The sequence below is a fragment of the Polypterus senegalus genome, chromosome 1 (assembly GCF_016835505.1).
Source record: "Polypterus senegalus isolate Bchr_013 chromosome 1, ASM1683550v1, whole genome shotgun sequence".
Lineage (NCBI taxonomy): Eukaryota > Metazoa > Chordata > Cladistia > Polypteriformes > Polypteridae > Polypterus > Polypterus senegalus.
In genome coordinates, this window is record NC_053154.1 from 170678414 (window position 1) to 170701731 (window position 23318).

The 23318-nt window shown below is 38.2% G+C and overlaps 1 protein-coding gene across 5 annotated transcripts in view; it reads right to left on the bottom strand.

Moving 5' to 3' along the window:
• zgc:162872 (BAR_ACAPs and ArfGap_ACAP domain-containing protein) overlaps positions 1-23318 on the bottom strand; it is a 213872-nt gene that overhangs the window by 165821 nt on the left and 24733 nt on the right. For all 5 annotated transcript variants that reach the window (XR_005634861.1, XM_039762779.1, XM_039762770.1 and 2 more), the window contains 4 exons: positions 13435-13541; positions 12143-12236; positions 10533-10620; positions 8029-8153 (listed from right to left, as the gene is read on the bottom strand). Coding sequence is in view for 4 of the 5 variants with exons in the window: in XM_039762779.1 (XP_039618713.1) it covers positions 8029-8153; positions 10533-10620; positions 12143-12236; positions 13435-13541 (414 nt within the window). In the remaining variant the exon portion in view is untranslated. The remainder of the gene's footprint in view (positions 1-8028; positions 8154-10532; positions 10621-12142; positions 12237-13434; positions 13542-23318) is intronic.

Consider the following 23318-nt stretch of genomic DNA (forward strand, 5'->3'; position numbering starts at 1 on the left):
ACTTTCACTGATACATCTGTATATGAGCAAGATGTAACCTAACTAATCTAAAATTCAGTTTGAATTGTATATCTATATGTGCTTCACTTCCCTAAAAACTCTTTGCTGATTAAATGAAACATACAAATTCCTTAGTGTTCACCAATATCCTCATCCTTTCAAACGATGTAGTAATCAATATTAAGTTCTTATTTTCAAGATTCATCAGCATTGTAGCCATCTAAATTTTCAGTTTTGTTTTACCATTACAATAGATGTATATTTATTGCAAATCACACACTGCACTTTGTGAGTGTTTGTGTAGATGTTGCATATAAACACTTGCTGTAATATTTTAACATAATAAATTTTTTATTGTGCATTTGAGAATGTTATATGTGTTAATGATTATTACAGCAAAGGTTTAAATATATTTAAGGATCTTAAAATCTGTGGCCAGTCTTAATTTTACCTTAAAATAAACATTTTCTGATAAAATAAATATTTACAATGATTATGCTTTGGATAAAAAAAGTCACTATTGACTAGCAGTGGAATAAACAAAAAAAACACAGCAAGAGAACACACAGTAGAATCTACTTCCACTGAATTTCTCCATATTTTTCATGTAAAATACATAGCATGATAAAATACTGATATTGGTAGTTCTGAAAAAGTAATCCAAATGACAGCACTGAAAAAATATTGGAGCATTTGGGCAATACAAAACTATTAAATATGTTTATTATTAATGTACAAAGAAATAACCCAGTGGGTATAAAGAGGTTAATGCAATATTTACTTAGCAAGAATTATTTAAACAACAAATAAACAAAGACGACTGTAAGCTCATGCATGTTATAAGAAAAAGATTGTCTTTTTAGATGTTTAAATAGGAACAAATTTGTTAAAATATTTAATTAGAGTAAATGAGACTAAAATGGGCATGTACAAAAGGAGGAAACGAAACATGCAACCCTATCATTTACTTTAAATTAGCTTTTGTGGTATTTTAGAAATCAAAATCATGTATTACATTGCAATCGAAAGAAAAATATTTCTTGCTCATTTTACAAAACCGAAGCGCTATACTGTGAAAAATTAAAAAAAAATAAATAAAAAATAAAAACCATTAATTATCATTAGTTTATTACACATCAATTTTTAAACAGATGTACAGTGCTCACTTCAAGTATCAGGGCAATGAATTTAAAACTGAACTCTTTTGCTTCTTATGTAAGCAGTACATTTCAAACCCTTTGAATGCATGAAAGTACTTCTATCAAGCTGTTCTAATTTTCTATAGTTCTTGGCCATTCCTTAGCCACTGAAAATGTCTCTAGCTTTCTTTTGAAGGACTCAAACTACAATGTCCTTTTCTGAACATAAAACACATAATTGGCTGGAATTAAATTGGGGATCTAATCTAAACATTGTAACTCCATTTACTCCAAAAATCAACTTTTTGGTTGCATCATAGGGTCACTATTGTCATGTATACAGAATACAGTAGCTGTATGTTTTGGCTGCATGATTAAATATTGGCCAGTAGTCTAGAGGTTTTCCTTTCAGGCAAAACATTTCTATTCACAAGTAGTTATTCTGTTCCAATATTTACTGACCAACATGATTTCCTGAAGAGTTGGTATGCTATGGATCTCCAGTTTCTTCCTTTCTTCATACTGCAACCTTACAATCGCTTTAGTAGAATTTTCTCTTTGTCTTATTTGTCAGTAACACATTGTTCCAAGAACTCCTCTGACTTGGCTTTGGAAAGTTTGCATCTTACCAGTGTGGTTGATGGTTTCAGCAGGTGGTGCCTTCAAATATTCCACTACTGATTCTTTCTATAGCCAAATTATATTGTTTTACTTCTACCAACTTGCTCAATACCAAATGTATTGAGCTTGGGACATTGAGTAAATGTTTATTTAAATATCCTAAAAAGATATTTTATCAACAAGATCTGTATTTTTTTTTTTTTTTAAAGTCAGAAAATTTTATATGGGAGAAAAATCATTTGGTAAAAAATATACGGGAGATCACTTCAGTGAAGAGGGCCACTGTGGTTTTGACTCTATTCCTACTACCACAAACACATCACATTTTAAATGCACTTTTTTTTTTGTGTGATTATTGGTTTCAGAGATTTTAATCACACAAAACACACATACAGATGAACATGGCTAAGATGATTCTGTCCAAAAACAGGTTCAAAAACAAACATTTCAAACATTACCTAGAATTACTATGTTCTTATAGAGTTCTACCCTTAAGCGTTGGAAGATGTTGGGGATGCACAATGAAGCAGCTAAACAAAAAAGTCTTGCACCTAGCTAGGCAAGCTACAACAGATACAATAAGCTGTTCAGGCCTGTATGCTTTTATAAGATTTACTTACACAGTTTTATGACTTTTTAATTGATTTTTTTAATGTGAATTTCCATCCTTGCAGCAAATACTCAAAACAAAAAAGGTACTTCTAAAACCAACTGTACAATCGAGACATCTGAAATGCCAATTTTATAAAACACAAACATAAGGGCAAAAATTTATTTCACTAGTGGTGTGAATCGTAACTAAAATGGAACAAGAAATAAAGTAAACTCTATGAGTCTATGTTGTGACTCTCTCAGTTGCAAGTATAGCTTGTCATCACCCAATTCAGTTTTGAACCTTAAGTGTTTCAATACAACATGAAAGTAGTGACCTCTTGACAGATCCCATTATTGATATTTTCACAACATTCAATTCCTAACTTATCTGGAAAACGGACATTCCACAATGGAGCAATGGGCCAATGCATAAGGCCATCCAGATAGAGTGCAGAGTATTAAATCCTTATTTATTGTATTCTGTCCAAACTAAAATTACAGATTTTTTGAAACAGCATACAAAAACATACTCTACTAGAAAAGTCTGAAGCATATACATAGAAATGTTCTGTAATCTAAAACATACAACCCTCCTTCCTTTCTGAAAGATCACCGTGTTAAAATACAAATGGTTAAAAACATGTCACATCTCACTAAAAATTACTAGCTACAGTAACTTGACAGTTCTGGGGTTTTGTCCCCATTAGCTACAGACAACACTTTGGAGAGTGCCCAAGAGCGGATGAAGAGAACCCTGAGGGGTATTAACCATCATTTAATTCTCATGCTTCCACCGTCATAAAACCTGGAAAAGGTCCAGAAAGACATAAATTAAAACTTCAGCATTTATTGCACAAACACAACTCTTCCAGCTTGTTTTTTGTTAATTACTCCCACATGGAATCATTCCAGGGGGTGCGTAAATTAGGATTTTTCAGTGTGTGCTAACTATGCATCCAGAAATACCTTGAAGGGTTTTGGCACACTTCTCTAGGCAGCATGTCTTCCTCATTCTCTCACAAAGACACATCAACAAAGTCAAATGATTTTCAAGAGGGTCCTCTAAGGGGCCATGCATGTTAGCGCATGGACAATGTTTCTTTAGGATATTTCTTCTAGTTTTTCTCTCTCTAGTTCTGCAGCCATTGTGAAATCTGTTGGGAGGCCTTACCATCAAACTCATCCTTTAAAGTTAAAACCCAGACTCCCTTGTTCAGCTTTTCTTTCTGTAACCTTTGAAGGCTAAAACGTGCTTAAGTCATTTCATTTACTCTCAAGCTATGCACCTATAACATGCTTATTTTCATCCCTTGACTGTTATAAGATTGTTAGGAATATCCTACAAAAAGAGATCCTTTGGAGTTTTTAATCGGTTAATCCAATGACCGTCAAGCAATGAAAGCTACCATGAAACAACATAACATTCTCAAACCTGCCTAGTTAGATGTAATACAATTGTTTAAAGGATGCATAAGCTTATATTAAAAACATTAAGATGCACGTTTTTAAGAGTACATGAACAGTTTATAGCATTATTTTCTATGATATTCAGGAACTGTTTGAAGAGACAAAAACTTCAGAGAAAAGGTAAGTAAGTTATGCAGCTCTCCACAAACTCTGAAAACTAGATACCTAAACATATAAAGTAGTATTAATTTATTACTTATCCAGGTTACCTGTGACTAATATTTAGATAAACAGAAAATTAGAGCGTACTTAAGTACAGTTCCAGGGCAAAACAGGAAAATTAAAATTACAAAAGGGCTATAAGCAATGTCAAAATAATAAATTATGCCTCATAAAACAGTACAATATTTGATCTCCACTGTGCTCTTACATTTAAAAGCTACTATTTTCACCATATGCCTAAAATAATGTAGCACCTTCATTTGCAATTCACATTTAGAAATACAAACCTGCATGAAACTGTCAATTTAATCTAAGAGTTTGAACCAGAAAAATAAAAATATCTTGAAACCAAACCCAAATCAACCAAAACTGCAAATCTAGTACAGACTCTTGACAACATACTCAAGCAAGTATGACAAAATGAAAAATATGGCAACATTTGAAGAATTAAAAAAAAATCAACACTTAGTTATCTAGATTAAACCAGCAGCCAAACCACCTGCACTTTAGCACAGGCAATCTACCTGAAGCCCAGAGGGGACTGGGCAGTCTAATGGTCTGGAATCCATACAGATTTTATTTTTTTGTCCAGCCATCAGGAGTTTTTTTTTTTTTTGTTTTTTCTGTCCACCCTGGCCATTGGACCTTACTCTTATTCTATGTTAATTAATGTTGACTTATTTTATTTTCTATCTGTGTCTTTTATTTTTCTATTCTTCCATTATACAAAGCACTTTGAACTACTTTTTGTATGAAAATGTGCCATATAAATAAATGATGTTGTTGAAGCGAAGCATGTTTGGGCATGGCCAGTACTTGGATGTAAGATCATCCAGGAAAAGCTTAGGTTGCTGCTGGAAGAGGTGATGATGAGGCCATCAAGGGGTGCTTACCCTGTGGCCTATGTTTTTATCCCAATGCCGCAGTGCAGTGACAGGGACAATGTGATGTAAAAATTAGCACAGTCCAGAAGAGATGTGAAACCAAAGTCCTGACTCTTCTTGGGTCATAAAAGATCCTTGGACATCTTTTGAAAAAAGAATAGGGTGTTTCCATTTGTCCTGGCTAAACTGCTCACCAGAGCCTGCTCTCTCCCTAATCATCCCTTGCTTCTTTCTTGTTAGCCAACTCTCTCTCTTAACTCTTCACCACATAATAGCTAATGTGTGTTGAGCGAACTGGGACAAAAATTGTGGATGCCACATTTTGGTGGTTGTTGAAGTGGTTCCCAACTTGCTATGCAAAGTGCTTTGAGTAGGTTAGAAAAATGCTATATAAATATAGTTACATTTTTGTTATGTTGATTTAAAATGTTACTAATGAGAAAAAATGGAATCTCTATATAGGCCAAAGTTGTCCGAGATGAATACAGATTGATAACAAGCTTCCATTCCAGCAAGACAAATTAACTAGTTAACTGAAAACCACGCTTAAAATGAGAAACACATAGCACAGGTGTATGAATCTCCAAAAGGATGCACATACACTGAAACAGTCTTTTAACCAAGACCAAACATGCTTTATAGATCATTTTTGTAGTGATGACGGCAAAGAATAAATCTAGAAAGCTAAATGTCAAAATGGACATATGACAGAAACCCATGAAGCAGTAACTATAGTAAGGCATATCTAGCATGTTAAGGAAATGTAATTTAGGAATTTTTAATGACATTTTAGCATTGTTCCATTTAGGAGGATTACAGAGCTGTTCAATAATAATAATAATAAAAAAACCCTCAAAGACAAGACTCCATTCCTTCAGAAGAGTAGGACTGGTGTGCAACTATTTATTAGTCAAAATGGGCACACATTCTTCAACACAGCATGTTTTAAATTATTTAGTGTGTCATAAGAATTGTCACAGCCTCAAGATATAAAAACTTTTAAGAAAGCAGAATTTAATGGACTAAAAAATCTGCAGGTAGCAGAGAACTACGAACAACCAAAAACTGGATTACATTTCAAGAGAAATTTACAATCGTTTTCAAAGTCAAATATTAAGACACAGCATTCAACAGCTCCACACTAGGAATGTTTACGTAATCAGGACACACCTATTTTCAATATAAACTGTGTTACTATTAATTTAGACATTGAATGAACCATTTGGAACACTGACAAGTCTAACTTCTCCCTTTACCAAATTCTATAGGATTGCTCAATTTTAAAGAAACACCACACTGAAAAATTATAGATTTTATCTGTTAATTGCACTATGCTGTTTGTCAATATAGCAGAAAACAAACACTTATGTTTTTACATACAATAGAATGGATACAACAAAATTCCTGACAATGCTAATGGGGACCAATGCTGAACAGCAGCAAAAAAGTATGTGTGGTAGTTATGTACAGTGGTGTGAAAAACTATTTGCCCCCTTCCTGATTTCTTATTCTTTTGCATGTATGTCACACAAAATGTTTCTGATCATCAAACACATTTAACCATTAGTCAAATATAACACAAGTAAACACAAAATGCAGTTTTTAAATGATGGTTTCTATTATTTAGGGAGAAAAAAAAATCCAAACCTACATGGCCCTGTGTGAAAAAGTAATTGCCCCCTGAACCTAATAACTGGTTGGGCCACCCTTAGCAGCAATAACTGCAATCAAACGTTTGTGATAACTTGCAATGAGTCTTTACAGCGCTCTAGAGGAATTTTGGCCCACTCATCTTTGCAGAATTGTTGTAATTCAGCTTTATTTGAGGGTTTTCTAGCATGAACCGCCTTTTTAAGGTCATGCCATAGCATCTCAATTGGATTCAGGTCAGGACTTTGACTAGGCCACTCCAAAGTCTTCATTTTGTTTTTCTTCAGCCATTCAGAGGTGGATTTGCTGGTGTGTTTTGGGTCATTGTCCTGTTGCAGCACCCAAGATCGCTTCAGCTTGAGTTGACGAACAGATGGCCGGACATTCTCCTTCAGGATTTTTTGGTAGACAGTAGAATTCATGGTTCCATCTATCACAGCAAGCCTTCCAGGTCCTGAAGCAGCAAAACAACCCCAGACCATCACACTACCACCACCATATTTTACTGTTGGTATAATGTTCTTTTTCACTGTGGTTCACTGGAGTCCCAAAGCTTTAGAAATGGCTTTATAACCTTTACCAGACTGATAGATCTCAATTACTTCTGTTCTTATTTGTTCCTGAATTTCTTTGGATCTTGGCATGATGTCTAGCTTTTGAGGTGCTTTTGGTCTACTTCTCTGTGTCAGGCAGCTCCTATTTAAGTGATTTCTTGATTGAAACAGGTGTGGCAGTAATCAGGCCTGGGGTTGGCTACGGAAATTGAACTCAGGTGTGATACACCACAATTAGGTTATTTTTTAATAAGGGAGCAATTACTTTTTCACACAGGGCCATGTAGGTTTGGATTTTTTTTCTCCCTAAATAATAAAAACCATCATTTAAAAACTGCATTTTGTGTTTACTTGTGTTATATTTGACTAATGGTTAAATGTGTTTGATGATCAGAAACATTTTGTGTGACAAACATGCAAAAGAATAAGAAATCAGAAAGGGGGCAAATAGTTTTTCACACCATTGTATATTCTAGATGCTTCAACAAACAGAAGATGATTTGGCCACTGCAATATCAAAAACAGATGATGAAAAACTCATAAGTACTGCATTTGTGTGAGAATGAACAACAAATGATTCTATTATTCAGTTCTTCAATTCAGAATCTTGATTTTGTTTAAATGACCTTGTAAACAAGTGGATTTTCCAGAAAAGCTTTTCTATATATAAAAATTATATCCTAAATATAGACTTGGAGCATAAAACTGGATACTCAACAGTTAAATTGAACACAAGGAACCTCAGATTTTTTTCATGGCCGTTGTTGATATTGTTTGCTGTTGTTCACAATCAATCCCAATTGACAGCTATTGTGTCATTAATTTTGTTGTTTCTGTTCTCCATAAACACACATTAAACAATTTGTCATAGTCAAAACTACAAAAACAGTGTAAGAAACAGTGTCACATTTTAAAACAATACCCATATTACTATAGAGCAAAATGGGGAACTCGTACCGTACAGTGCCTCCTGATTTCTGGATACGCATTCTTTCTTCATACTGTGTGGGGTTGTGCTCCCTACTTAATGGCAAAGCAGTTATCTTCTTGTTCTCTTCCTCAAAAACTCGGCACAACACTGCCTGAAAGATGAAATAATACATCCACTTTATAAACTAACTTACTTCAATCACTTAACTTTTATTTTACACAGAGCTTTTTAGAGGAAAAAACAAAACACTTTTCATATGTTCTTCTAACCTGATCATTGGGGTTGCAGTTGTTTTGGACACTACTTGTACTTGAGATGTAAATGTCTGTTTCAGCTCTTGCATGCATTAATCATTTCAATTCATTGTTTTTCTTTTTAAACATTAGTTTTTCAAAATGTTTGTTGGTGTGTTTATGCTGGTAGTGTGGCCTGGTGGTTAAGGACCATGAAAGTGTAAGAAGCATAGTGAGTAACTATGCAAGTATTAAAGAGGGGGTGAACCAAACAAAACACACTTAAATCAACTATAGTTACCCTGTTCTGAACTGCACATGCAAAGTTTAATAAAATGCAGAGGAAAGTGTCATTAAAATACACATTAATAAGTTTACTCGGTGTTTCTAAAACTTCACACTGATAAAGAATGGATAAAGAGCAATGGGGTGATAAATTGTACCATGAAGAGTATTTTGAAAAATGTTTATGCATATACATATGTACACATGCATATATATATCTAAAAATACATACAACCAACCTATATATATATATATATATATATATATATATATTATATATATAGTAGATGCAGAAACGATTCAGACCCATTCACTTACTGCACACTTTGTGTTGTAGATTTAAACTTAAACATGTAAATCTGACATGTATACCCATCAATCTGCACTCAAAAACCCAAAATGATAAAAGTCAAAACGCACTTTCAGAAAGGTTTGCAAACTTATTAAAATCAAAGTTAAATCTCTCATATTTTTATATTTTATACACACACACTAGCTGCCCCCCCACGGCTCCGCCCACATAGTACTGAAATAGAACAAACTTTAAAAATCAATTAAAAACTAGTCATTTCTATTGAGAAGAAATTATATAGATAGCTTCAGTATCCGAGGGCCTCCTCATAAACAATAAACAGGTATCACTAGCTAAGCGGAGGCAAGGTACGCTCTAACACATGGCGAGAGATACAGCGACTCGAACAGAGGCTGGCACATAAGTGAGGATGGCCCTGCCTCCTCCTCCTCCCTACAGCCCGTCTATCGGAATCTCACAAATAAATCAGTGCCGCAAACAAAATAAATAAAGTATTCACACCATTAATTCAGTCCTCAGTAGAAGCCCCTTTGCCTGCAATTTTAGTTTGAGTTTCTTAGGTACTTCTCTACAAGCTTTGCACACCTGCATTTGGGCAGTTTATCCCATTCTTCTAGAAAGATCCTCTCAAGTTCCATTATATTGGAAGGAAAAGATTTGTAAACTGCCATCTTCAGGTCTCTCTCCACACATGTTCTATGGAGATTAAGTCAGAGATTTGGTTGTGCCACTCAAGGACAGTCAGAGACTTCTCCCAAAGTCATTCCAATGTTGGTTTGGCTTGGGTCACTTTTGTGCTGAAATGTGAAATATCCTCAGTCTGAGGTTGTGTGCACCTCTCTGTGTTTGGTTGCATTTATCCTTCCCTCAGTTCTTACCAGTCTCCCTATCCCTTTCGCTGAGAAGCACCTCCATTGAATCCACCACTATCCTTCACCACAGGGATGGAAGATAAGCAGTGCCTGGTCTTTGCCAGACAAAGTTTTGCCCAAAGAGCTCAATATTTGTTTCATCAGACCAGAGAATCTATTCCCTCATGATGATCTACTACTTCAAACACATTCATATGCCTTTTACTCAGGAGTGGATTCAGTTTAGGAAGATTCCTGGTGGTTCCAAACTACCATTTTACAATTATTGAGAGTACCGAGCTCCTGGATTTATAACTTTGCCCTGATATCGATCACCAAAAGGCATGTATTGCATAAGTCTACAGAAAGTTCCTTATACTCCATGGCTTGGTTTTGTCCTGAAATGAACTGTGAATTGTGGGATCTTATATACAGGTTTGCACCTTTCTAAATGCTGCCAAACAATTCAAGGTGGACTCCACTCAAGTTCTGCACACCTTTCTAAAAAACATGTTTTCATTATGTCATCTTCAGTTTATACTTTGTCAGTGTAGACTGATGGGAAAAATGACAAACTTGTCAAGTTAAATTATATATTAATATATATATATATAAAATATGCATGCACACCCACCCCTTTATAGTGGGATTCACTACAGAATATGCAAAATAAAATAAACACAGATTACTCTGTAAAAACCTTTAATAGTTATTATTGCATTTACACTTTACCCTTAAACGTTAACTAGGCAGAACACCCACACACTAACAGAAACCAACCCTTTAACCTTAAATCTCACATTAAGCAGATGCCACATTCCTCACACAATGCAATGAATTTTACTTACCCGACTATCTCCAAGATTGGCGATATACAGTACATCATCCACTGCTAGCACACAGGTTGCTGTGGAACCATCCTTCCATGCAGGCTTTCTTTAGGGTGTGAAAAGAATAAATGTTTGTGTTGTAAAGCTCTTTCATCTAGTATATGCAATCACACTGCCCTAAACCAGCCATGTTCAATCAGATTATGGGCAGCTGCCTACATGTAAAGCAGCATTATTTTTGCATGTACATACAGTGGGTTTTCTCCCCTTTTAGGACATTTTGCCAGCATGAGCTACACGCTAAATCAAAGAAAAGCTTTTGAAAGGCAAGTACAGCATTTTGGATACAAATAAGCATTACCTTCACCATTAATAAAACAATCCATTTGGGTTTGCTTTAGTAAATATTAAGCTATATATTACTGCCTAAAATAATTCTCATCTGCTAAAAAAATATTTATAAAAAAGATAAAATCTCCGGCTAAAAGGTGTATAGTTTCTACTAACACAACATTCCACTGAAGAATGATGCACTCTTAAACAACAAATCAAAAGCCAGGTAACACAAGACTGACACAAAATACACATGAAAAAAATCAGTTTTTTAGTCAGCCATCCTTTTCTCCTATCTGCCATTCAACTGTAACCTATATAAATTAGACAAAAACTCAGTAATTCTGGTTATCAGAATAAAAACATTTTACAGCGAGGGAAAAAGTATATCACAGTAATGAGGAAAATGTTCTTTTAGAACAAGACAAAAACAGTTTTAGTTAAAAGTAATACTTTTCTTTTTTCCATCAAATTCTAAATATATTACCTAACCTCCTCTAAAACATACAATGAAAAACTAAAGCAATACGGTTGACTTGTAAATGGTTACTGGAGAATTACCGAAAAATCCAGCTTTTAAAACAGTACCATACCTGCTATTCATTATTTTTGGCAACAGAAGGAAATGTTACTTTGCCTATCCTTGACCTTCAATGTACGGTAGACTACATGGGGGAAAAACTCAACCAACTGCTTAAACGTGATCAAGACTTGACTGTGTTCATCCTTGCTTCAACTCATACTTTAATGCCTCAAGAGGGAAACAGCATAGAGCACAATGTGATAGCATTGTGCAGCACATCTGGGAAGCTGAGAGTAGGGGTAGGAAATATATGTTATTTGCACCAGAATACTTTTGGTACTGGTACAGAAAGTTGGAATCAACACTGAAAAAATTTTTTTAGTACCAATCCAATACTAGTATACAGTCATGCAAATCAACAGTATTTGAGCAATTGATTGCAAAAGCCATCATTTAGAGCCCATCACAAGAAAAAAGGGACAGTAAAGTGCGTCCTGGTCATTAAGTGAACCTTTACCTCAACACTGCTAACCACTTTGCCTGACATTGTGCCACACTCTTACAATGTCCTTGTGGCACTAATTTACACTGTGCCAAGAGGAATGGGGAAGGAAAATGAGAAGTGTAGCATGACTCATTGTACTCAAATCTTCTGCTGGCAGTGTGACAGAAGCAGGATGATCATAGAGGCCCCTTTTTTTCTGAAGTTTACAAGACTCAACAAATGGTAAACATGAAGCGACGTGAAACTCGAGCACACTGAGAAACTTACTGGCTGGAGGCGTGTTTGAGAAACTCCTCATCCGTTTGTCTGAACGTGTCAATAAGGCACTTTTTTAGTAGTTTTTCCATGTTACTCACTTCACCTGCAATATAGATAAAACCACATAGGAAAGTTATGCAAAAATTGGACGGATGGGGTGTGATTCACCTGAAAAATTGTTCAGCACAAACTTGAGTATATGCTGAAACTCTGATAAAATGCTGCTATAGTCTCATTTAAATTACCAATTGAGAGTTTGGGGGAGGGGAGTTTTTTGGTGGGGGTATGGATGGGTAGCATTACAGATAAAGCCAACGATCTGCATTTCAGTAAGAAGAAGTTGTCATCAGATTCAAGCAAGAAAAAATGTTACAGAAATTACAAAAGCAAACCATAACAAAGAGTCTCAACCTAAGCAATAGAGGGATCAAGAAAAGGACAATGCAGAAAAAACTGAGATATGTGCAATGCAAATTCCATGTTAGAATTTAATTTGCAGATGCAATATAATTAAAGAGTTTTCTCTCTACATAGTGGTATATATACTCTGACACAGATTTGACATTTACTTATAAATAAGTATACATTTAAGAAAGTTCATAAATAACTGTTTAAAATGTTACATTTTAATATTATGACATAATTGATTACAGGGATGGATCACAAGATTCAGGCAGTCTGTACCACACAACCATGACATGCATTAGTAACTGTTTAACAGATCTCTCTTTACCTCCCTCAATAACGTTATCTGCCTATTTCAATTAAATAGGCTCCAGGAAACAGTAATCAGAGATTACAGAGGAAATGCTGAGTGTAGAAGTACCTTTGCCTGCAATATTTAAACTGAAACTTGCCTCCTGTATACATTTAGGCCAAGGGTCATTATTCAACCACTTACTTTCTCTAATACATCTCAGCAGGAGATCTGCAAAATCACTTATTTTGAAAAAGCCCCAGATGATGATCTGTTATGCACAGGAATAGTAGTGCTCCAAAAAAGCCTAATCCCAAAACAAAACTACACAGCTACTGCCCTCTAGTGTTGGTGAAAATAAGAAAAGAAACTGCATCATAAACAACAAGTTTAAGCGTTAGGATGAGTGGCTTAAAAAACAAACATGTCTAGCATTTACAGTTTCTATTTGCAATATATATTATATATATTTCTATTGCCATTGATTTTAAACACTACAGACTTTTCTAATGACCATTAGTTTGTCCTAAGAAGCACAGAAAGCTGACACATAATATTTCAAAAAACAAATAAACAATCAGGCAATGACTTTGACAGAGGCTACCTTTGGGAAATTTGCGTGCAAGGTGTAGATGGAGATTTTGAGCTGCAAATTTTGAAGCTCTGGTGCCTCCATGACCATCAAAAACAGCAAAGTAGGCTAGATGGGAGCTAGGAAGAAAGGAGAAATAACATGAAATAATAATGCTCATTCATGGATTAAATTTTGAAAAGTTACTAGATTTGAATATCAAAGAAACAGACAACAACCAGGCTAAAATAATTGAACATTTTTAGGTGTCCTGAACTATCAGACATTCATATCTCGTCTGCTATTGCATTAAGCCATTAAGAATAGGTAAAGGGGATCTGTTTTTAATGTAAAAATCTCTAACACATTCAATAAACAAACAAGGCTTGCCCTTTTCTTAAAAGAATATTGTTAAATATAAGAGACTCCCTATAGATAAGCATACAAAAGAAATCCAAAGCAATGTTACCCAATTTGCTAATAGCTACAGACTTTCATTCTAACCAATGTAAATCGAAAAGATGCTGGGAACAGCTGACATAAAACACGATACAGCCAAGACAGCATTACACCACAGTAAGTCTTATAACTTCCATCCATCCATTCATCCTCTTCCGCTTATCCGAGGTCGGGTCGCGGGGGCAGCAGCTTAAGCAGAGAGGCCCAAACTTCCCTCTCCCTGGCCACTTCTTCCAGCTCTTCCGGGAGAATCCCAAGGCGTTCCCAGGCCAGCCGGGAGACATAGTCCCTCCAGCGTGTCCTGGGTCTTCCCCGGGGCCTCCTCCCGTTTGGACGTGCCCGGAACACCTCACCAGGGAGGCGTCCAGGAGGCATCCTGATCAGATGCCCGAGCCACCTCATCTGTCTCCTCTCGATGCGGAGGAGCAGCGGCTCTACTCTGAGCCCCTCCCGGATGACTGAGCTTCTCACCCTATCTTTAAGGGAAAGCCCAGACACCCTGCGGAGGAAACTCATTTCAGCCGCTTATATTAGCGATCTCGTTCTTTCGGTCACTACCCATAGCTCATGACCATAGGTGAGGGTAGGAGCGTAGATCGACTGGTAAATTGAGAGCTTTGCCTTACGGCTCAGCTCCTTTTTCACCACGACAGACCGATACAGAGCCCGCATCACTGCGGACGCCGCACCGATCCGCCTGTCGATCTCACGCTCCATTCTTCCCTCACTCGTGAACAAGACCCCGAGATACTTGAACTCCTCCACTTGGGGCAGGATCTCTCCCCCAACCCTGAGAGGGCACTCCACCCTTTTCCGGCTGAGGACCATGCTCTCGGATTTGGAGGTGCTGATTCTCATCCCAGCCGCTTCACACTCAGCTGCGAACCAATCCAGAGAGAGCTGAAGATCACGGCCTGATGAAGCAAACAGGACAACATCATCTGCAAAAAGCAGTGACCCAATCCTGAGTCCACCAAACCGGACCCCTTCAACACCCTGGCTGCGCCTAGAAATTCTGTCCATAAAAGTTATGAACAGAATCGGTGACAAAGGGCAGCCCTGGCGAGTCCAACTCTCACTGGAAGCGGGCTCGACTTACTGCGGCAATGCGGACCAAGCTCTGACACGGTTGTACAGAGACCGAACAGCTCTTATCAGGGGGTCCGGTACCCCATACTCCCGGAGCACCCCCCACAGGATTCCCCGAGGGACACGGTCGAATGCCTTTTCCAAGTCCACAAAACACATGTAGACCGGTCGGGCAAACTCCCATGCACCCTCCAGGACTCTGCTAAGGGTGAAGAGCTGGTCCACTGTTCCGACCAGGGCGGAAACCACACTGTTCCTCCTGAATCCGAGGTTCACTATCCGACGGACCCTCCTCTCCAGAACCCCCGAATAGACTTTTCCAGGGAGGCTGAGGAGTGTGATCCCTCTATAGTTGGCACTGTCCCCGATGTCCATGCGATGTTGCAGAGACGTGTCAACCAAGACAGTCCTACAACATCCAGAGCCTTAAGGAACTCCGGGCGTATCTCATCCACCCCCGGGGCCCTGCCACCAAGGAGTTTTTTGACCACCTCGGTGACTTCAGTCCCAGAGATGGGAGAGCCCACCTCAGAGTCCCCAGGCTCTGCTTCCTCATTGGAAGGCATGTTAGTGGGATTGAGGAGGTCTTGAAGTACTCCTCCCACCGACCCTAGCGTCCGAGTGAGGTCAGCAGCGCACCATCCCCACCATATCACGGTGTTGACACTGCACTGCTTCCCCTCCTGAGATGCGGACGGTGGACCAGAATCTCCTCGAAGCCGTCCGAAAGTCGTTCTCCATGGCCTCTCCAAACTCCTCCCATGCCCGAATTTTGCCTCAGCAACAACCGAAGCAGCGTTCGCTTGGCCTGCGGTACCTATCAGCTGCCTCCAGAGACCCACAGGACAAAAAGTCCTATAGGACTCCTCCTTCAGCTTGCGGCATCCCTCACCGCCGTGTCCACCAACGGGTTCGGGGATTGCCGCCACGACAGGCACCGACCACCTTGCGGCCACAGCTCCGGTCAGCCGCCTCAACAATAGAGGCACGGAACATGGCCCATTCGGACTCAATGTCCCCCACCTCCCTCGGGACGTGGTTGAAGTTCTGCGGAGGTGGGAGTTGAAGCTACTTCTGACAGGGGACTCTGCCAGCCGTTCCCAGCAGACCCTCACAACACGTTTGGGCCTACCAGGTCTGACTGGCATCTTCCCCCACCATCAAAGCCAACTCACCACCAGGTGGTGATCAGTTGACAGCTCGCCCCTCTCTTCACCCGAGTGTCCAAGACATATGGCCGCAAGTCCGGCGACCACGACCACAAAGTCGATCATCGACCTGAGGCCTAGGGTGTCCTGGTGCCAAGTGCACATATGAACACCCTTATGCTTGAACATGGTGTTCGTTATGGACAATCCATGACGAGCACAGAAGTCCAATAACAAAACACCGCTCGGGTTCAGATCGGGGGGGCCATTCCTCCCAATCACGCCCTTCCAGGTCTCACTGTCATTGCCCACGTGAGCATTGAAGTCTCCCAGCAAAACGAGGGAATCCCAGAAGGTATGCCCTCTAGCACCCCCTCCAGAGACTCCAAAAAGGGTGGATACTCCAAACTGCTGTTCGGCGCATATGCACAAACAACAGTCAGGACCCTTCCCCACCCGAAGGCGGAGGGAGGCCACCCTCTCGTCCACCGGGGTAAACCCCAATGCACAGGCTCCAAGTCGGGGGGCAATAAGTATGCCCACACCTGCTCTGCGCCTCTCACCGGGGGCAACTCCAGAGTGGTAGAGAGTCCAGCCCCTCTCAAGGAGATTGGTTCCAGAGTCCAAGCTGTGCGTCGAGGTGAGTCCGACTATATCTAGCCGGAACCTCTCGACCTCGAGAGGTCTTATAACTTACTGACTGTAATAAATAAAAATGTTTCCCCTTGGGTTTTCAATAAGGACATGATACAGATTTTAGCCTGCTTCTGTGGTAATAATATTCTAAATTCTAACAATACTATGGATGTCACAATAACAATTTTTGTATTCAATACCAAAACCTGATAAATTTTACAACACTTAATACCTTTCAATACCATGGCAAAAACACAGACTCCATTCAATGACTTTTTATTAAAGTACTTCCATTTGTTGAAGTGAACAATACTGTGCCTTCTTCTGTAAGAGTAACATCATCTTTAAAATACTGGTATGTCCTTCAAGTGATTACTACATCTATTATTTGAGTAAACAAGTATTGGCACTCATAAATATCAAAATGCAATGCAGGGCTTGAATTTTAATGTGTGACGAGATGATGGGGCATTTCGCCGACTACCCACCACCCCGCCGCAGCTATTGCTCCTGACTGAACACAGGCTGGATGGAGCGGAGGGGGACGTTTCACTGCCCGCCCACCTCACATGGCTGCCCCGTTCGTTCTCGCTGGGCGGCTGGTGATGCTGCAATCTGTGACCTGGTTGTGGCAGAATGGAGGCCATTGAGGGTGAACGGGGCGGCAGGGGGTAGCACTGTAATGTGCCTCGGGTGGCTGGCTGTTGAATAGGGGTGGTGGTGGGCGATTCACTACCCACCTTTGGCCGCACTGTGTTCGTTCTTGGTGGGCGGACGCTGCAGGCAGCATACTGTAGTGGACTGTGTGGTGGGTGGGTGGTGAACTGCCCCTCGCCACCCCCATTCATTCTCAATAGCAAGCCTGCTTGTACTATATTACACACATAGCAGGAATGGGTCTCTTGTCAGTACATCAGACGTGTTGACAATGGGTGCCTTCCTGCTGTGATAGCGTGTACAGTGCTGTGCAGAAGAGCTCATCTTAACCTTTTGTCTTCACCCTTCAAGAATGTCTCTGAAACAAATCTGATGCAAGTGCTGGTGATACAGTAAAGAAGAGAAAAACCATCACCATTGAAAATAAAGTGGAAATAATAAAAAAAAACTCTATTCATTGGCAGACCACTTGGTTACAGTCGGTCAACAGCAGCATTTATTAAAATAATGATCTGATCCAATTTATATACAAATTCAACTTAAGTACAAACCTACAGTCCCTATCTCGTACGTAACCTGGGGACTGCCTGTAATCTAATAGTTATATAATAATCACCACAACCTGGTGCGTTTGGGAAATGTGGTATAAATTACTTGTGTGAATAATTAGTTAACACAAGCTCTGTATAAAACTCCTCTCTGTGCCATAATTGTTTGTTATTACTTTGCCACAATTGCTGCCCTAGAGGCAGTACTGCAAGCTTAACTACCTTATCACAGCACATCAAGGTTATTATAGTTTTGCCTTTTTATGTTAGTTTTTATTTCTATATTTTTTCTGACCTTACTTGGAAATTCAGTTTAGTTTTAGTTTTCCTTCATCATGTATTTTTAGTTTTAGTTTAGTTTTTATTTCACAAAGACATTTCTATTTTATTTTTATATATATTAGTTTTAGTTTTAGTAATTATGGCATGGAGCGCCTACGGAGTTAGATTTGTGTCACAATCAGACAAAACTGTACACTTAACAGATTTGGATATGAGTTTAATGTTAGTGGAAGCTTACTATACTGCCTGGTTTATTATCTGGCTTTATTTTTGTCTGATAAAAACAAGCATAATCAAAACTAGACACTGAATATGAACAATTTTAGACAGTTTTATCATTTTTAAAATATTTTGTCATGAAAATCACAGGGGCTTAGGAAGAACAGGGCTCTTAGACTTGAATCAGTGTGCAGACCCCACCTAGCTGTATTGAGGGAAACAAAGAACAACAAGCATGTAGTGTCAAGGTTAGGTGTGGTGAGTCTTGAATAGCCCACCATAAGAACAGTAAACCCATAATGAGCAGGGCAAGAGCAGGTAATAAGAGTATGGACAGGCATAAAACAACAGAGACAGCGTCTGATATTAGGAACAATATATACATTATCTAAACCTGTTTATCCAGAGGGATTTCAGAAAACCTGGAGCCTACCGCAAGGCAGGAAAAATCCCTGGTATGCAATATATATGATAAGGCTGATGTTAAAAACAAAAAGAATATGATATTTCAACTATCTATTTTGGGAGAGAGAGAAAACATTGAAAAAAGGGAGACAAATATTTTAAAATATTCTGCTAATGGATTACTTTCACAATATTAGGGATTTTGAGTTGTGAATATGAACTAAAAAGATAAATTAATAAATATGGAATAAATACAAAACCCACTAGTAGTTTTTCATTACTTGTCAGACTCTCTACCTTTGTTTGTATCGCTTCGTTGTGTTTTTAAAGCAAAAGTGATTGGTCAGTAACAATATGCTGATCTTGTATGATGACCTAGTCAGTCTCTCGATCGCGCTTTTTATTTTAAAATCCGGGAGTGGTCTGCCCTCGACTTTCTTGTATACTCGGATATGGGGATGGATATTTGAGGAGTAAACTGCAAGACAATGATTATATTTCAATATTATGTACATTACCATCAACAACAAATCAAATTAATAATATATTGAACAATTATTAAAAAAGTAAAGTTGAATAAATCGGACTCTGCAGCTGTATAAATAAAAAAATTGAGTATGTGTTCAGATAAAGTACCACTTCTGGGTGATGGATTTGGCCCAAAAGTTAATACAGATCTACAATTGTGGTGTAACAACCACATGCCGAATTTCATCCATCTATCTACGTTTTGAGTTAACGTGTTTACACACGCAGAGACGCGCACACACGCAATTCCAAAAAACAGTATTGTTGGACACTGGTTAGTCTATAACGTCAAGATTCATCAAAATATCGAGGTCGAATTTTTTCATGATTACTATACTTTCTGTATACTTCATATATGAGAAAGTAAAAACGATTTCTCCTGTGCTAAGTGGCAGGTGAATTGCTGTCAACAAATAGCAGACACCTGAGAAATAAACTGAAACGTTACTCACTTGTGATTTTTCTATGGTAAACGTTTTATTGACCAGTACATTCTGATTTCAGCCATTTGAATTACATCTTGATACACAAAGAAAGGCGGCACGCAAATCGCTTTCTGTTTCACATGCTTTATGCACCCGCACTCAGTTTGCTCTGTCACCGCAAATGCTGTGTGAACTGCCGCCCTCCTTCACCAGCTGCCGTTCACTGGATGAATATATGCGGGCGGCTCGTGGTGGACGACTTTCTGTTTTAGAGTTGAAACTTAAAAGGGTTAAAGACTAACGGCAAGAATATTCATTCAAAAACGAAAACTACAAATATTTTAGTAAATTATTATTTTATTTCAGTTAGTTTTTCCAGCTACTTTAATAGTTTTGTTTAGTTTTAGTTTTTCATTTCGGTTTTGTTAATTATTTTATTTCAGTTTACGAAAATGTTTTTTTAATAATAGTTTCAGTTTTGATTTTAGTTTTCGTTAACTATAATAACCTTGCAGCACATATCCTAAAAGTAAACTGGGTCTCTTCTGGACACATACCATCATGAGCAGGCATGCAATACAGAAGTCATTATCATTCATATGCAATTGACAATAAGATGTAGTTATTAATTACTGCACTTGCAAAACAGGAACTGGATACTGTCAACTTTAAACTCAGAAGTCATGATTTTTAGTTTTGTGGAGTTAGCTTAAGTTTACGTGTTGCCTTTGACTAACCAGTTGTAGTGTTAATATTATTGCAATAGCAAAGCATTGATGTCCCAGCCTTGAAGGTGACTCTGAAGGGGTCTGGTTTTTAATTATGCAAGATATACATACTATAGACCAGCTAATATATGCATTTCCCTCAAATAAAACATAATATTGTAACAACTTACTCAAATAATGCTAAACCATTCTTTTAGCTAACTGAGGTTAATTTAAATTGCTGCCACTGAGGCCATTGCTAGAATTAGGACACATTACTAAACAGATAGTACTATAGGCTATATTTCATCCTCCAGTTTGATTCCTAAAAATAGTATAATGCATAAACTTCAGAGTGCACACTGAAATCAAAGATGCAGGGCTCCTGACATCTTCAGTGACTTTTAAGATGTAATGTGTCAGGCTTCTGGTCTAGGAATGAAGAAGCTACCAATTTAACTATGGGAATGCTACAATGAAGCATTCTCTTATAAAAGCTGGCAAGGATGCTACTCAAACTGTCACAAAATCTGCTAAATATTAGTCTAAATTAAAATTGTAGCAATCAAACTAATTACCTGCTGCCACCACTACCATCAACCCATTCTCTCTACATTCTCAATACCCTGCTGTAGCTCTTGGCACTTAGTGCAGCTGCAGTCTTAAAAAACTACTATTATCCACCAGAGAACGGGAAGACAAAGTGTTTGCTAACCCTTGCATCAACAGTAACAGAGCACTGCCAGATTATGCCACAACTTTGAACACTACTGTATGCCACTCCATACTGTAAGCATGGCTAGGAGTGGGTGGTCACACATTAAGCTAGCAAGATTTTGACTTTATTCATTTAAAAAAAAATGTAATTCCTAGATTTCACATTTGAAATCAATACAAACTACTCGCATTTATTAAACAGATGTGTGCACTACTATAATTATTTATTTTTTGGCATGATTATATTCAAATGTGACTTGTGTCCGTCTTTAGAGGAAACTTCAATGAATAAATTAAAGTGAACTGACACTCAGCCATAGCCTATCCAAAAACAATAATAAAGGCTTTCTCCCTGAGGTGGCACAGTGGAATCCCTCGATAACTGAAGCAAAAAGGAGACTTTTTATAACCCGTTTTCAACATATTTCAGTGATCTGTTTAACTGAATAACAGAAAAAGGAGAAGCGATGGAAGGTGTTCAGTTCTAAATGATACACAACATGACATTGCAGCGTTCGCAGAAAATGTTCAGCAATCATCCAAAAAACTGTGACGGAAATTAACTAACACGTTTTAATTGTAGAAGAGGATTAGTTACGATTCTGAAACATCATAAAATAGCAGCTAAAATTACGAAAGATTTAATGGTGTGGTTAACAATATTTGTGCACACAAAGTCAGCTGGAAAACTGAAATCAGAAAAAAAATAAAAATTCAGAGTTATAACACAACAGGAAGGATATCAGTAAAGCAAACTTACAGGAAAAAAAGAAAGCAATCTTTACGTAATGAGATTAATCAATCAAAGAAGTATGGTATGTAAAGTCAAGAGCAGAGGTTGAGTTCCATTTCACAATGGAGGGGAAAAAAAATTTCCAGAAAAAATATTGTCACGCACGAGCGCATTGGGAACAACTGAACGACTCGACGTGCACAACAGTAAACCCGGCCGGGGGACAAAGACAACATAGTAACCTCTCTCTCCTTTCTCTCACAGAAAAGACAAAGCCATGTCGCCATAAAGCCCGGAGCACGCGACGGTCTTCACTTCCGGGGTCCTTTCATCCCTCTGGTCCCCCAAAGATGACATCAACCTCCCACAATCCATCACGCCTTCCCAGCAGCCATCACGTTTGATTTCCGGTCCTTCCCGATATACTGTCCCCCTAAACCGCCATCTTTGTCTTATACTTTTGCTGTTTTGTGTCAAACGAAGACCTATTTCTGTTACAGTACAAGGGGTACAAACTCCCCAAATCTTTATGCTTGTGTCCTTCTCTTCCTTTTACAATATATAACTTCACTTAAATTCCAGGATGAAGAGTCACTGACAGAGGTAACTGTATAAAATTTACCTAGTCAAGCATTATAAATAATTAGAGAGACTACTTTCAAAATACTTACACAAAGCACTCACAATTTTATTAAACAAATTATGATTCTATATATAATTCTCCATCTTATGTCATGTCTAAATCTGTCAACTTAAATCTCAAGAAGTGTGTAAAGGTACAGAGTTTGAAATATGTAAAATAAAAATTTCACTCCAAGTACTTCTGAAATGTTTAAATCATACCTACAAGCATGATAGGCCATGAGAAAACTTTGTGGAATGTATGTTTCCTGTGCAGATGTTAATGTTTACACTTGGTCATATTATAGGCATAACAACTGTTTTGTTGTCAGCAACTGACACATCTATTTTGACTTCATATAATTCAGAAACAAATGAACACAGCAATAAATAGGAAAGTCTGACACTTTAATAAAAGAGAGAGCAAGCCCAGAGACAGAAAATCAGGGCAACACCTCCTGTGCACTAGATGACCATTGTTCCACAAATATATGAGACCATGCAGTAACTCTAACAAAGCAGACAACTGGGAAACATTCATAGGGAGCTGGCACTTAAAGCCAAATAAAGGATTAAGTGTGCAACAACAGCAGAAACTTCTCAAGGACTTCTAGCTTGGGATTCTCAGTGTAAATAGGGATACTTAAGTACACAAGGAGTCATAGGGTTATATGAAAGAATGGGATGAAACCAGTTACATAGTGGACAGTCCACCTACCTAAACAGACAGTACACTAGAAGAC